The sequence below is a fragment of the Danio rerio genome, chromosome 5 (genome assembly GCF_052040795.2).
Source record: "Danio rerio strain M-AB ecotype USA chromosome 5, GRCz13ab, whole genome shotgun sequence".
In the NCBI taxonomy this organism is placed as follows: domain Eukaryota; kingdom Metazoa; phylum Chordata; class Actinopteri; order Cypriniformes; family Danionidae; genus Danio; species Danio rerio.
The window spans coordinates 9,266,031-9,278,940 of record NC_141025.1 but is presented as its reverse complement, the minus strand read 5'-3'; the positions used below and the strand labels follow the sequence as shown (position 1 = coordinate 9,278,940).

At 30.8% G+C, this 12,910-nt stretch overlaps 2 protein-coding genes across 5 annotated transcripts in view; one reads left to right on the top strand and one right to left on the bottom strand.

Moving 5' to 3' along the window:
* Positions 1–12,910, bottom strand: part of osmr (oncostatin M receptor) — a 151,812-nt gene that overhangs the window by 71,384 nt on the left and 67,518 nt on the right. The window lies entirely within an intron of this gene.
* The window catches only part of rictora (RPTOR independent companion of MTOR, complex 2 a), an 81,558-nt gene that overhangs the window by 47,099 nt on the left and 21,549 nt on the right, over positions 1–12,910 (top strand). For 3 of the 4 annotated variants that reach the window (XR_015490711.1, XR_015490710.1, XM_087253089.1), the window contains exons 25-31: positions 2,598–2,676; positions 2,754–2,863; positions 4,770–4,857; positions 4,948–5,040; positions 5,113–5,219; positions 8,650–8,879; positions 10,936–11,890. Coding sequence is in view for 1 of the 4 variants with exons in the window: in XM_087253089.1 (XP_087109215.1) it covers positions 2,598–2,676; positions 2,754–2,863; positions 4,770–4,857; positions 4,948–5,040; positions 5,113–5,219; positions 8,650–8,879; positions 10,936–11,890 (1,662 nt within the window). In the remaining 3 variants the exon portion in view is untranslated. Of the gene's footprint in view, positions 1–2,597; positions 2,677–2,753; positions 2,864–4,769; positions 4,858–4,947; positions 5,041–5,112; positions 5,461–5,640; positions 6,436–8,649; positions 8,880–10,935; positions 11,891–12,910 lie in introns of those variants that run through there. The other variant, XR_015490712.1, reaches the window with a different exon arrangement.

Sequence of the window (12,910 nt, the reverse complement as noted above, 5' to 3'; positions counted from 1 at the left end):
TTTTTCAGTGTTTACTATTTGTTTTGATTTATTTTAGTGCACAGTTAAATTGAAAGACTTGTTTAAATCACTGTTAACAGGATTCATATGTTCATGGAAAACCTGGAAAAGTCATGGAATTTTGACATGGCATTTTCCTGGCCTGGTAAAGTCTTGGAAAAGAGGAGTGAATCTAGAATAATATATAACAAATAAATTACAAGCATAGATAAATAAAATATAGTAAAGATAAAAGTAAATGATAGTTTTCCGGTATTCACTATTCAGCTACAGATACTGAATAATTAGCACTGCATAGTCTTCATTGTATAGCATTTAATCTTCATTAAAGTTACAAGAAATGTCTTGTGGCCGGATGTTTTAAAATTTGAATTATTGGAATATTCACCGTCACAGGCCCTAAAGGTACAGTTCCGCAAAGATTAAAATGTCCTCACTATTTACTCACACTTCACTTGTTTCAATACTATAGTAGTTACTAAATTATTATCTTTTTGTGTTTAAAAAAAAAAACCTCATAAGTGTTTGAAACAAGTGAAGGGTGTAAATAAAATAGTAAGTAATTTTTGGGGTTAACTATCTCTTTAAAAATGCATGCAGATGATGAACTTTTACTCCATTATGATTAAACTCTATATTAAACTATAATCCCAACATTGCATATCCTGCGATGTGACTATTGCGGATGCACACATCGCGATGTTAAAATAATATATTGTGCAGCCCTGACTTGAATATAGGTTAGTTGTCTTTACATCTTTTCTGTCCTTGGCCAAAAACTTGCTTTCACATTGTTAGTGGCGTGTAAGCATGATCAAAATCAATTTTACATAGATATAAAACAAATTTTAACTAAATAGATTGTTGCATTTACTATGATATGCTGTAATAATTCTGAAGGTCATTGCTTTTTTATTATAATATATTACATTTCATCATAAAAATGTACTTAAAGTTCTGGAAAAGTCTTGGAAAAGTCATGGAATTTTAGTAGTAGAAATGTGTGTGAACCCTGTATTATGTAAATTGAGTTATAAATCGTGCTTTCTGTTAAGCAGTGTACTATTTGTAGAAATGTCTTGCTTAATTATAAATCTGTGTGTGAGTGGTTTGTGAAATGAAATATGGAAATGATGAAATATATATTTATTATTTAATATAAGTGAACCATAATTGTAGAGGGGTTTAATGTTTATATTTTGGAGAGACATAACTGATTTAAAATGTTTTTATGTGTTTTATATTACTGGCCATAAACTAAAACATCAAACAAAAATTCAAAATCTTTTAAATATTCCTAATTTTTATTTAACATTTATAACTATGTTTAATGTCATTTCATTTACTTTTATTTTTCATCTTTATTTTTTTTATATTTATTTTCTTTTTATTTTGTTATATTCTACTATCATTTGTTCATTGACATTTCGCTTTCATTTTGATGCAGTTTATACATTTTAAGTTAAAATAAATCATACATCATATTTATGAAGCTTAAATTAATAAAAAAAAATTACAAATGCTACCTGTAATTTATTAGTTTAATTTGCAGTCAGTTTTAATTTACATTCATTTGTTTCTGTTTTTCTGAAAGGATAAAAGCTCTAATAAAGTATAAGTATAATATAAATGCTGCTTTGGTAGTTAGGTAGACATAATTTTATTCAATCTAATAAATAGTTTTTAGTTCATAAACTTTACATTATTTTGATAGTTTTTTTTTTGTGTGCTTCAATTTAAGATTTAAATAAAATAATGTATATTTAATATGCGAAGACCCCTTACTGATGCTTTGATAATCTACATTTCACTAACGTTTAAAAAACAAGTCATACAAAGAAAACAACCCGATTTTGTTTAATTTCCAAATGCGAATTTTATCTTACTAAAGCGATTGCTCTATAATTTGCTCATTTAATGAATGTTCATTTATTAGGCTTATTTATACGAATTTAATTATATATTTAACAGTCATATATAAAGACAAAATTATGAATCTTTTAACTATGAAAAAGTCTTCAGGTTTCAATTTTAAATCCACTTCTAATAAACAAATGTAAATATGCTGAATGTCCTAGCCCTCATTTAAATACATTTACCATCCCGTTCCCATTCCCACACGGACTGCTGATTCAGTAGCATCATTCAAACATTCGATCTCTTCTACGATCACCTAAACCCCTGTTAACAAAACCATGACACAACAACCTCAAAGCACTTTTATTGCTTTATTATTGCACTAGTGTGCCTCACACAGGTGAGTGGGCTTGACAAACCACTTGTAGAAGCTGATACTTTAACGGACTCTTGCACCTGTTTTGCACGTTGACACTTTCTTACAATCACTCCAAATCTCTTAAACAAAAGCAAAAACTGATGAAGTTTGCCTCACACAGGTGAGTGGGCTTGACAAACCACCCGTAGGAACACTCTGCCATGTCAAACAAAATCTCCTTCCTTACTCTTGCACTTATTTCTCTAAAAACTAATAGTTCTCTATGTATAATTAGCACTTCTTGTGTCTCTGTCTGTCAAATGCATCTCAAACGCATCAGCTAAATGGTTTGTAAGTTACTTTTTCTCTCTCATATCTGTAGATTTCTGTCCATCCCGAAAGGCTTCTCCTACCTCAACGAAAGAGGCTACGTCAGCAAACAGCTGGAGAAATGGCTCAAGGTAAAATATCAACTTTTAAACTCTCTGTTTTTCTTCCTCTTGACTGCAGTTGTAGTAAACTGTGTGTGTTTTTGCAGGAGTATAATCTGAAATATGTGGACATGATTGAAGAGCAGTTGAATGAAGCTCTTACAACATATCGCAAACCTGTCGACGGAGACAACTACGTCAGGCGCAGCAACCAAAGGTCTAATCACAGCTCATATTCATGCACATTTAGTTTGAAATATGTTTGCAAATTGCTATAACTATTGCACAAATAACAGGTTGGTTCCTGGGGCTCATTAATTTTTGTTATTGGTAATAAATATATTATTATTTAATTTATTATTATTATTATTTATTATTATTATTTGGTAGTTAAATTAAAGCTCAAAAAATATAATTAAGCTTTTAAAAATATCTAAAATAAATGAAATGGCTTTGTTGTTTTGAAGTACAATTTACAAACCTTCTTTAAAAAAAGATGTACAATTATTTTCCATTTATTTTGACAAATTGCATAAAGCTCAACTGAAACAAGCTTGTATAATTATGTAAAATAAATCAAATGTATTTGTTTGTCATTTTGAAGTAAAATTTACTAACATCATTAAAACAGATATAAAGCTATTGATTTAATATTTATTAGATGTTTAATATTTAATAAAGATTTCATAGTGCCTGGGGCAGATTTTTATTTACATTTTTTTATTGTTAACCACATTTATTTAACTTTTTTGTTATTAAAATAAAGCTTAAATAAAATATGAGCTTTATATAAATATCTAAAATTAATAAACTGGCTCTTATTTGTTGTTTTAAAGTAAAATCATTATTAAAATCATTATTTTTTATTTTAATCATATATTTATTTTTATGTTTAATAGAGATTTAAGAGTTCTGATTTATTTTGGTTATTGTTATCTAAAGTTATTTAGTAATTAAAACGAAGCTCAAATAAAATATGAACTCATTATTATAAAATATAAAAAAAAACATTCTATTTTTTGTCGTTTTGAAGTGAAATTTCTAAACATCTTTAAAAAAAGATAGTTAGCGATTGAATTGATTTATTTTGGCTGCTTTATTTATTTTTGTAACAAAAATTTAGGTAATTTAAATAAAAGTCAAATAAAATACAAGCTTGTATAAATATATAAAATAAACGCAATTGCATTTTTTTTTTTTTGAAATAACATTTATAAACATCCCTAAAACAGGGATTAAAAAAATCCTTGTATAAATATTTAAAATAAATAAAAAAAAAAATTTTCAATATCATTGAATTAGATACGTAGATAGAGATTTACCATTAGTAATTGCATTATTGTTTCCAGAGAATCTGTTGTCACTCGCAATTATTTTTATCCCCAAAATGCCATTATCATTATTTTTTATGTACTATATATTTATTTTGTGCAAGGTTGAATTGAATGTCTTTTTTAAATCACTATTAAATTGTTTACAGAAGTAAATTTATAGATTTCTGAAATTTATAGTATTTTATGTTGATTAATATTCATATTTTTCAACTGTGTTTTACATTTTAAATACATTCAATTGTTGTGTTATTTTGTTATGTTGTCCTATTATTGTGTATATACTTTTATCCTTAATTTAGATCATTTCAATTTAATTTTTAGATGTTTAACTTGAAGTAAAATAAACATCATAATGCATGTAAAACGTTCAAAATTCATAATTTATTTAAATACTACATTTCATGATACTATATAATTAATGCATGAATATTACTGGTTTCATTATATATTAATGTGATTCTTAATTTATGCTATATATAAGTAATTATTTAAAATATTTAGATTTTTTTATAATTAATCAAGTTTAATATAGTATAATGTATAATAATTGAATTAATATTTGAATATTTAAAAATAATAATAAAATGGCCACAACAGAATTATTCAAACTTAAATAAAATATGAAATCCACAATTCATACACAATTCTAATAATCAATAATTAAATAAAGACTAATTATGTAAATATATATATAACTGCTTTAATGGCATGTAAATAATACTAAAATAATATTAAAAGGCATAGCAATGAAAAGATATATACCTTTTCATTTTGTATCTCATATTTTAGGTTACAGAGGCCAAATGTGTTTCTCCCGGTGCATTTATACGGGCAGCTGGTCCATGATAAAACCGGCTGTCTGCTTCTGGAAGCTCAGGTATCTGATAATGCACTTGCTGCTCACGTAGACTGTAAAATGCTGTGTGTTTTGTGCATTTCATTGTCAATTTTGGTGTGTATTTGTTAGGGGGTTATCCCAGACCTGAGCTACACAGTGCGATCTCCAGTGCTGGATAAATGGGAAGGTGTTAAACAGCTGAAAGCAGCGCTCTGGGCTCTGGTCAGTGGTGCTTTTTACTCTGTGTTTATTGATATGCATTGTTATTAATATTTGTCATTTTGAATGTTTCAGGGCAACATTGGCAGCTCAAACTGGGGTCTAAACCTCCTCCAGGAGGAAAACGTGATTCCTGATATTATTGCTCTGGCTCAGCACTGTGAGGTTTTATCTATACGTGGGTAAGTCTACCTTTTATTGAAGTATATGGGATTATAAGTTAATGACTGTGGACGCCCTCAAAAAAACTTGCAATTTGGGGTCGGCAAGATTTATTTATTTATTTTTATTATTCAACAGTTGCATTAGTTAACTTAAAGATAATTTATTTATAATGTACTTTTTTAGGGCTGTCAAATGATTTAAACAATTAATGTAATTAATTACACTTTTTTGTAATTAATCATGAATTAATAACGGAACGTAATTAATGTAATTAATCATGATTGATTACGAAACGGCTTATTTATTACAGAAATAAAAACACAGGCATGTAAATGCCATTTGAATTTCAAAACAATCAATGTCCATAACAAACAAAAATTATTTCCATGTTGGATTCTAAGTGGACTACACACACACACACACAGACAATGTACGCAGTACAGCGCACTCAGTGAGCGAGGGATCACTTCAGATTCATCAACACGCACGATCACGTTCATCAAATTTGCTAAAGTATGGCTGTATTTTACAATCGAGACACAGCAACATGAAGAAGATGCTTTTGAGGGCTCATGACGCAGCTTAAAGGCAGAGAAATGGGCTGTCTTTGACAGCTTGTGACTTCATCTGGCACTTTTATTTACATGGACACTAATACTCCAATCTTATGATTAAGATAAAACTGATTAAGAGTCCACCATGTAAGCAGCGATTTTTGATTACCTTAAAGGATCACGCGAGTACCGAAATGCGGAGGTTTTTTTTTTCTGTTCGCCATGCGGTATCAAATTCCGTTAAATCATCCTGAATGAAAATATGCTGAAAGAGAGTAAACTGCTGAACTGCAGTTAAAGTCGAAAGATTAAAAATGAAACACCCGAAATTGCATGGAACTGTGGAGGACACGCTGGATAGCCTGGTAATGCAACATTAATTGTTTTATACTGACACTTTCCTTCTAAAAGCGCGTCCTTGGTCTTATCGAAATTTTTTGCACATTAAATACACGCAGGGTCGGCGCAAGCTGAAGTAACGCTCTAGGCAAATGGCAATCACGCCTCCCTTAACCCGACAGGGAAAAAAAAAGTGACCAGTTCGAAAGTGAGAACCGTGAGGGAGGGAGTGGGTGTAGCGGATGAAAGTGAACTTTTTTCACTATTTTGCTGCCCAATTCTGCCACCTAGGTTGGCTTTATGGACGCGCCCTACCTGAACACACGTCGGCCAAAACAGGAAAAAGAAAAAACTGCAACTGCATTATTTGTGTTATTTATTTTTTTACACATTAAATAATTCTAATTAATGCCATGTCTTAACGCGCTAATTTTGACAGCCCTAACTATTTTAAATTAAATTTTTATCATTTTATTATTTTTAATATTTAAATTTATGTGATTGGAAATTGCATTATATATATTTATTCCATCAGCGTCCCCACGGGGTCTTAAAGTCTTAAATTTCAAAAACAAAATTTTAGGCCTTAAAAAGTCTTAAATTCACTGAAATATTTTCTTGTAGGACTTAAATCATTTTAAACATGTCTCAGTTTTCCCTCTGTCCAAGTAAAGCTACCCAATCGCACCGACATCCATCCAATCACCAACAATCCATCTCAATAAAACGTACAGTTTTTTAAATATTACTTTTTTGTTGCAAAGAGATACAATTTACAATAGCTGTTTGACTTTTTTCAGCATTTTTTTTCTTAATTAAGTTCCCTAATCAGAAAAAGAAAACAGATCAACATCACTTTACATCAGGGGTTCTCAACCTATTTCACTTCGGTGCTCACTTTCTCCGATCAATTTTTAAAGGCCCCCCTAATTTCTTTAAAATGTTTGTATGAAATGCTCATTTAAACCTTTATTTATTAACACACACACACACACACACACACACACACACACACACACACACTCATATATATATATATATATATATATATGTATATATATATATATATATGTATATATATATATATGTATATATGTATATATATATATATATATATATATATATATATATATATATATATATATATATATATATATATATATATATGTATATATATATATATATATATGTATATATGTATATATGTATATGTATATATATATATATATATATATATATATATATATATATATATATTTATATATATATATATATATATATATATAAATATATATATATATATATATATATATATATATATATATAATGATAATACATATATAATTTTATTAATTAAAATAAATTATTTATTTTTTAACCAAAACAGATTTAAAAAGAACCCCGGGTCAACAGGGAGATTGCCAAAGACCAGTTTCTGCTTTAAACTGGACTGACCGATTATCTACTATTAAATATTTGCTATTTACAAATATACAGTACAATACAATACAAATGTAAAATACAGTAAAACACCATAAATCTGTTGAAACACATCGTTCTGATGGCAGTTGAGTTTGCAGCAGGATATTATTGGGAGGTCACTGACAGGAACAGTGAACAGCTCCGCCAGTGTGCGTCTGAAGCTTCTATACAAGTTCATTTTACATTATTTGACAGAAACATCATTGAGCCTCGCTAGATTTTCCTGTAGGGGCGCACGTCCTTTATAAAACACTCACAGGACATTAATCAAAATGTGGATATATTAAATAGTTCACACAAAAATACACGAAGAGAGACTTTCACTTCACGCATAGTTTGTGAATGAACAGACTTGCGTGTACTAGCCGCAGAAGCGGTCATAAGACTGTTTTTCTGCAGAGTTTGAATTAGTCAATCAGAAAACAGGAGAAAGTGCATTACTTCGATCGTTTTAATACAACATATTATAATGAAATCCAAAAATTATAGTGTAATATCGAGTGTTTATTTGAAGCGGCTCACCTGCAGGATCGCCATTGGCCATCGGTTGAGAATCCCTACTTCACATGATAGATTAAACTCAATTAATTTGGACCAAAAGTCGACAAATGTATATTTTTGATTATTTATGTTATTGTCTTTCTATGAAATAAACTTTTAATAATGTTAAACTTGTCATTCAAAAAAGAAAAAGAAACATTATGTTGAAAAAAGTCTATACCGCTAGAGTTTTCTTGTTTTGGCACATTAAAATATGCCGCTAAGCAATAATTACATTAGATTATAAATAATCATTAGTGTTTAGCTCTGTGCAAGTCTAACATTTAATTCATAGTGGTCTCGAAAGGGTCTTAAATTTGACTTGATTAAATCTGCAGAAACTCTGTTTATTTTTTATAGACATTATTTATTTATAATGTTATTTATAAATTAGCAAAATATTATATTTCAATGAGCTTCTGTATTTGTTATTCATTTAAAGTATCATGAAAGCAAACAAATATGGTCTCTTTGAAAATAATCTTGCATCATATGGCCAGTAAGTGACAGTCAGGTGTGTGTGTTTGTGCAGTACGTGTGTGTATGTGTTAGGTGTGATCAGCCGGACGCGGCAGGGCAGTGATGTGCTGAAGGCTTCAGGATGGGACTCCGTTCGTCATAGTCGCAGGCAGCAGTGGCCCGTGGTCCCCGATGAGGTGGAGGTTCCTCTGCCCAGTGAACTGTCCTCCGTCCCCAGCACTCTCAGCCTCAACTCTGAGTCCACCAGCTCACGACACAACAGCGAGAGCGAGAGCCAGCCCAGTCAGTCCATGCACACATTACTCTTCACTTCCTTTTAGTTTACTGAGTTTTACAAAATGTTTTATGCTACTGTACTTGTTTAACCTCTTAACTGTCACATTCCTGCCATCGGGAAGCTTGTAAGGGTGCTTTCACACCTGTGAATCGATTCAGTTCTTCCAAAACAGAGATTACAAATGTTACATTGTTGCTCTTTGCTCTTGGAGCGGTTCACTTTCACACTGCAAAGTTTCTAATCGGAGCAAAAGAGCTAAAAATAATAAAACTCTTAAATCAAACTGAATTTTCTAGACAAGCAAAACATACTGTCTTGTTTTAAGAAATAATATGCCAAAATTAAGTAAGTTTTTTTTCTTAAAACAAGTTAAAAAATCTGCCAATGGGGTAAGCAAAATAATCTTGTTTTTCCTTTTGACATAAGATTATTTTGCTTACCCCATTGGCAGATTTTTTAACTTGTTTTAAGAAAAAAAACTTACTTAATTTTGGCATATTATTTCTTAAAACAAGACAGTATGTTTAGCTTGTCTAGAAAATTCAGCTTGATTTAAGAGTTTTTAGATATTTGGACTAGAAACAAGACAAAAAAATCTAAGTAAGAAAAGCATTTTTTGCAGTGTAGTTCCTCTCAATCTAAACCAAATCCTTTAAAAAAGGGAATGATAAAATAAACGGATATTATTGAGACAAATTATACAGTGGGGGAAAAAGTACATCAGCATTTTTCTCAGAAAAACTATTTTTAATGGTGCCGTTGACTTGAAATTTTCACTGGATGTTGATGAAAACCAAAGAAATCCATATATGCAAAGAAAACAAATGTAATTAGTTTAAAAATTAAGTTATTTGTAATAAAATGAAATAACACAAGGAAAAAGTATCGAACACATGAAGAAGTGAGGTGTATAAAGGCAGCGAAAGCGCAGACAGCAGCTGAAATCTCTCAGTAGTTCTTCAGCAAACCTCAGTCCTTCCTCAGTGCAAATGAATATTTGCTGCTTCAGTCCAACATCTGCATTAGCAGGAGGATGAAGATGAAACCAGGGTGGACATTTCAGCAAGACAATGATCCAAAACACAGCCAAGAAGACTTTCAAATGCTTTCAGAGAAAGAAAATCAAGCTGTAGAATGGCCCAGCCAATCGCCTGACTTGAATCCAATAGAAAATACAAATCAAAGATCAGATTTGATAAACAAGACCCAAAGAACCATTAAGATTTTGTTTCATTTTTTGTTTTGTTTAATGTTCGTATTTATGGAGTTTTTACCAAAAATCTGGTTCAATTCCATGTCAAAAGCTCTTTTAGAAATATTATTCCCAGAAAAAAACATGACATGTTCAATACTTTTTTCTTCACTGTAAATAAAAGAGCAGTTACTACAAACTAGTTATAATGGAAAATAGTATAAAATAATAAACTAATAATAATAAAATAACTATAAATTAAAACCTAAACTAATGGTGTGTAGAAAATTTGCTATATATAATATAATATAATAAAATATAATATAATATTATATAATATAATAAAATATAATATAATATTATATAATGTAATATAATGTAATATAATATAATATAATATATAATATTATATTATATTATATTATATTATATTATATTATATTATATTATAAAATACAATATAATGTAATATAATATAATAATATAATATAATTAATAGAATATAATTATCAATTATATAGTTTACCACGTTTCACAAAAAGCAAAACTCTTTATATTTTTATATTATTTTGGTAATATTTTTTAAATAATATCAAAATGTTTATAGATGTTCTTAAAGAAATATGATACTAAATTTATTTATTAAACAAGTATTTACATTTTTATTTGTATTGAAATTACAATTTGTATTTGTATTTAGTTACTATACTCTCAAATTAATCAGTTTTTACAAAATTCTGTGCAGAAATGGCAAAAAATCTCCACAGATTTTATTTTAGTAAGTTTATAATTACAATACATCCATAAACAATCATTGCAATTGGGTGCTTACATCCTTTCTACAACTTCACACGTCTCTCCTACCGCAGGTTTATACTTTATGGATGATGATCGTGAGGGTTTGGACATCTACGAGGACTCCTCCCTCAGCATGCACGCCAAAACCTCCAAAGAGCGCAGCCCGTTCACCATCCTGACCCCTTCGCACCTCCGAAACCGCTTTCTCAACTCACTATCCCTCCCTAGTAAGAAAGGCCGGAGCCCGACGGACACAAAAGGCACCAGTTTCACAGCAAAAACCCCAGATGAGCTCCGGCTCATGCACTGCAACCGGAGCATCGCTGAAGTCGCAAACTCTTCTCCAGGACACTCTGAAGTCTTTTACAATGGCAGCCGAATGCCCCGCAGCCCCACAGTCAGCCTAGAGACGTCATTCGTTGGTATTAAAGCACTAGCAGAGCCGTACGCGACAGATTCTGAATCCAGGAATCAATATAAAAGAGAACGAAACAGCAGAGAGCGTTTAACCTGCGACGGTGCATCTGTCCTACCCGGCGGCGGGACTTTTAAAAGCCGCAGTCAGAGTTTTAACACGGACACCACCACTAGCGGGATCAGCTCCATGAGCTCCTCGCCATCCCGAGAGCCTGCGATGGATACAGACTGCGCCAGTCTGAACACTGTGGTTAGCGCTAGGACGGTCAAAATGCAGCATTCGCTCAGTCCTAATAATCATATTCTTCTCTCTAAGTCGAATTCCACATCGCTGGTTCCTCCTGGATCGGCGCACACGCTGCCGCGGCGAGCGCAGTCACTGAAATCGCCCTCAGTGGCTACTATTAAGAGCCTGGTGGACTGTAGTTACATGTACACGAGTCCACGGGACGCGCTGGGATACGCTACGCTGAAGCGGCTGCAGCAGCAGAGGATTCACCCATCCCTGTCCCACAGCGAAGCGCTGGCTTCTCCTGCTAAAGACGTGCTGTTTACTGACACCATCACCATGAAGACACGCAGCCTTGACTCACGGCTCACTCCACGCAGGTATGCAACATTCATTTATATTATGTATTTAGACTAGTGTGTATTAACTGGTGTGCACCGTCAGTATAGCACTTATTAGGGCTGCACAATGTTGGAAAAATCTGACACTGCAATATAGTTTTTTCTGCTGCTATTTATTGCGATGTGAATACAGTTACTTGGAAAAACTATTTGGAAACAATTGATCATGTTAAAGTGAGTGGTATGATGGACGTGCATTTGCATCAAATATGATAAACAATCTACAGGTAAATAGACAAATTCAATAAATGAAAACATACTAATTAAATAAACAGCATTCGATAGTTTTATTGTATTCAGGTAAACAGTGTAAAATAATACTATGTAGTCTTTGTTGTATGAATAATTCAATGAAAGGAATCGGTATTCATTTTTTAAAGTTACAAACAGAACAATTTTTTTATGCCTGAATGCTTTTAAAAACTGTCACAGGCCTCAAAAAAGACTTACAAAATGATCAATTGTAAACCAGACTCAACATTGCTTATTTTGCGATGTGACTATTGCGATATCGATGCTGAAACAATGTATTGTGTAGACCTATAGAAAAATAAAATAGAAAATACTGTATTTATTTATTTTTATCATTGTATATTCTTTGTTGTTATTATTATTATTATTATTGATATTAATATCATTATCTTTTACTGTTTATTTTGTCCCTAAATGTAATTTGTGACATTTAGCTTTGGGTTTTAAGTAGATGCGGCTGTATCCTACTCAACTTGAATATGTCCAAGTAATTTTTTAATTTTGTGAGTATTCTAATATATATTAAATCATCTTTGTAATGTATATCATACTTAGTTTGTTATTAATTTATTTTATTGAATTGTTTTTATTGCCTTTGGCAATTAGTTACTATATGAAATAATGGTAGCAAATAATGTTTAGTAGCATTTTTCATTTCAAAATTAGATATGGAATATTATAATATTATAAAATTATTACTTAATTATGTTTGGTAAATGTAATTTTTTTTTCTATCTATCCATCCAT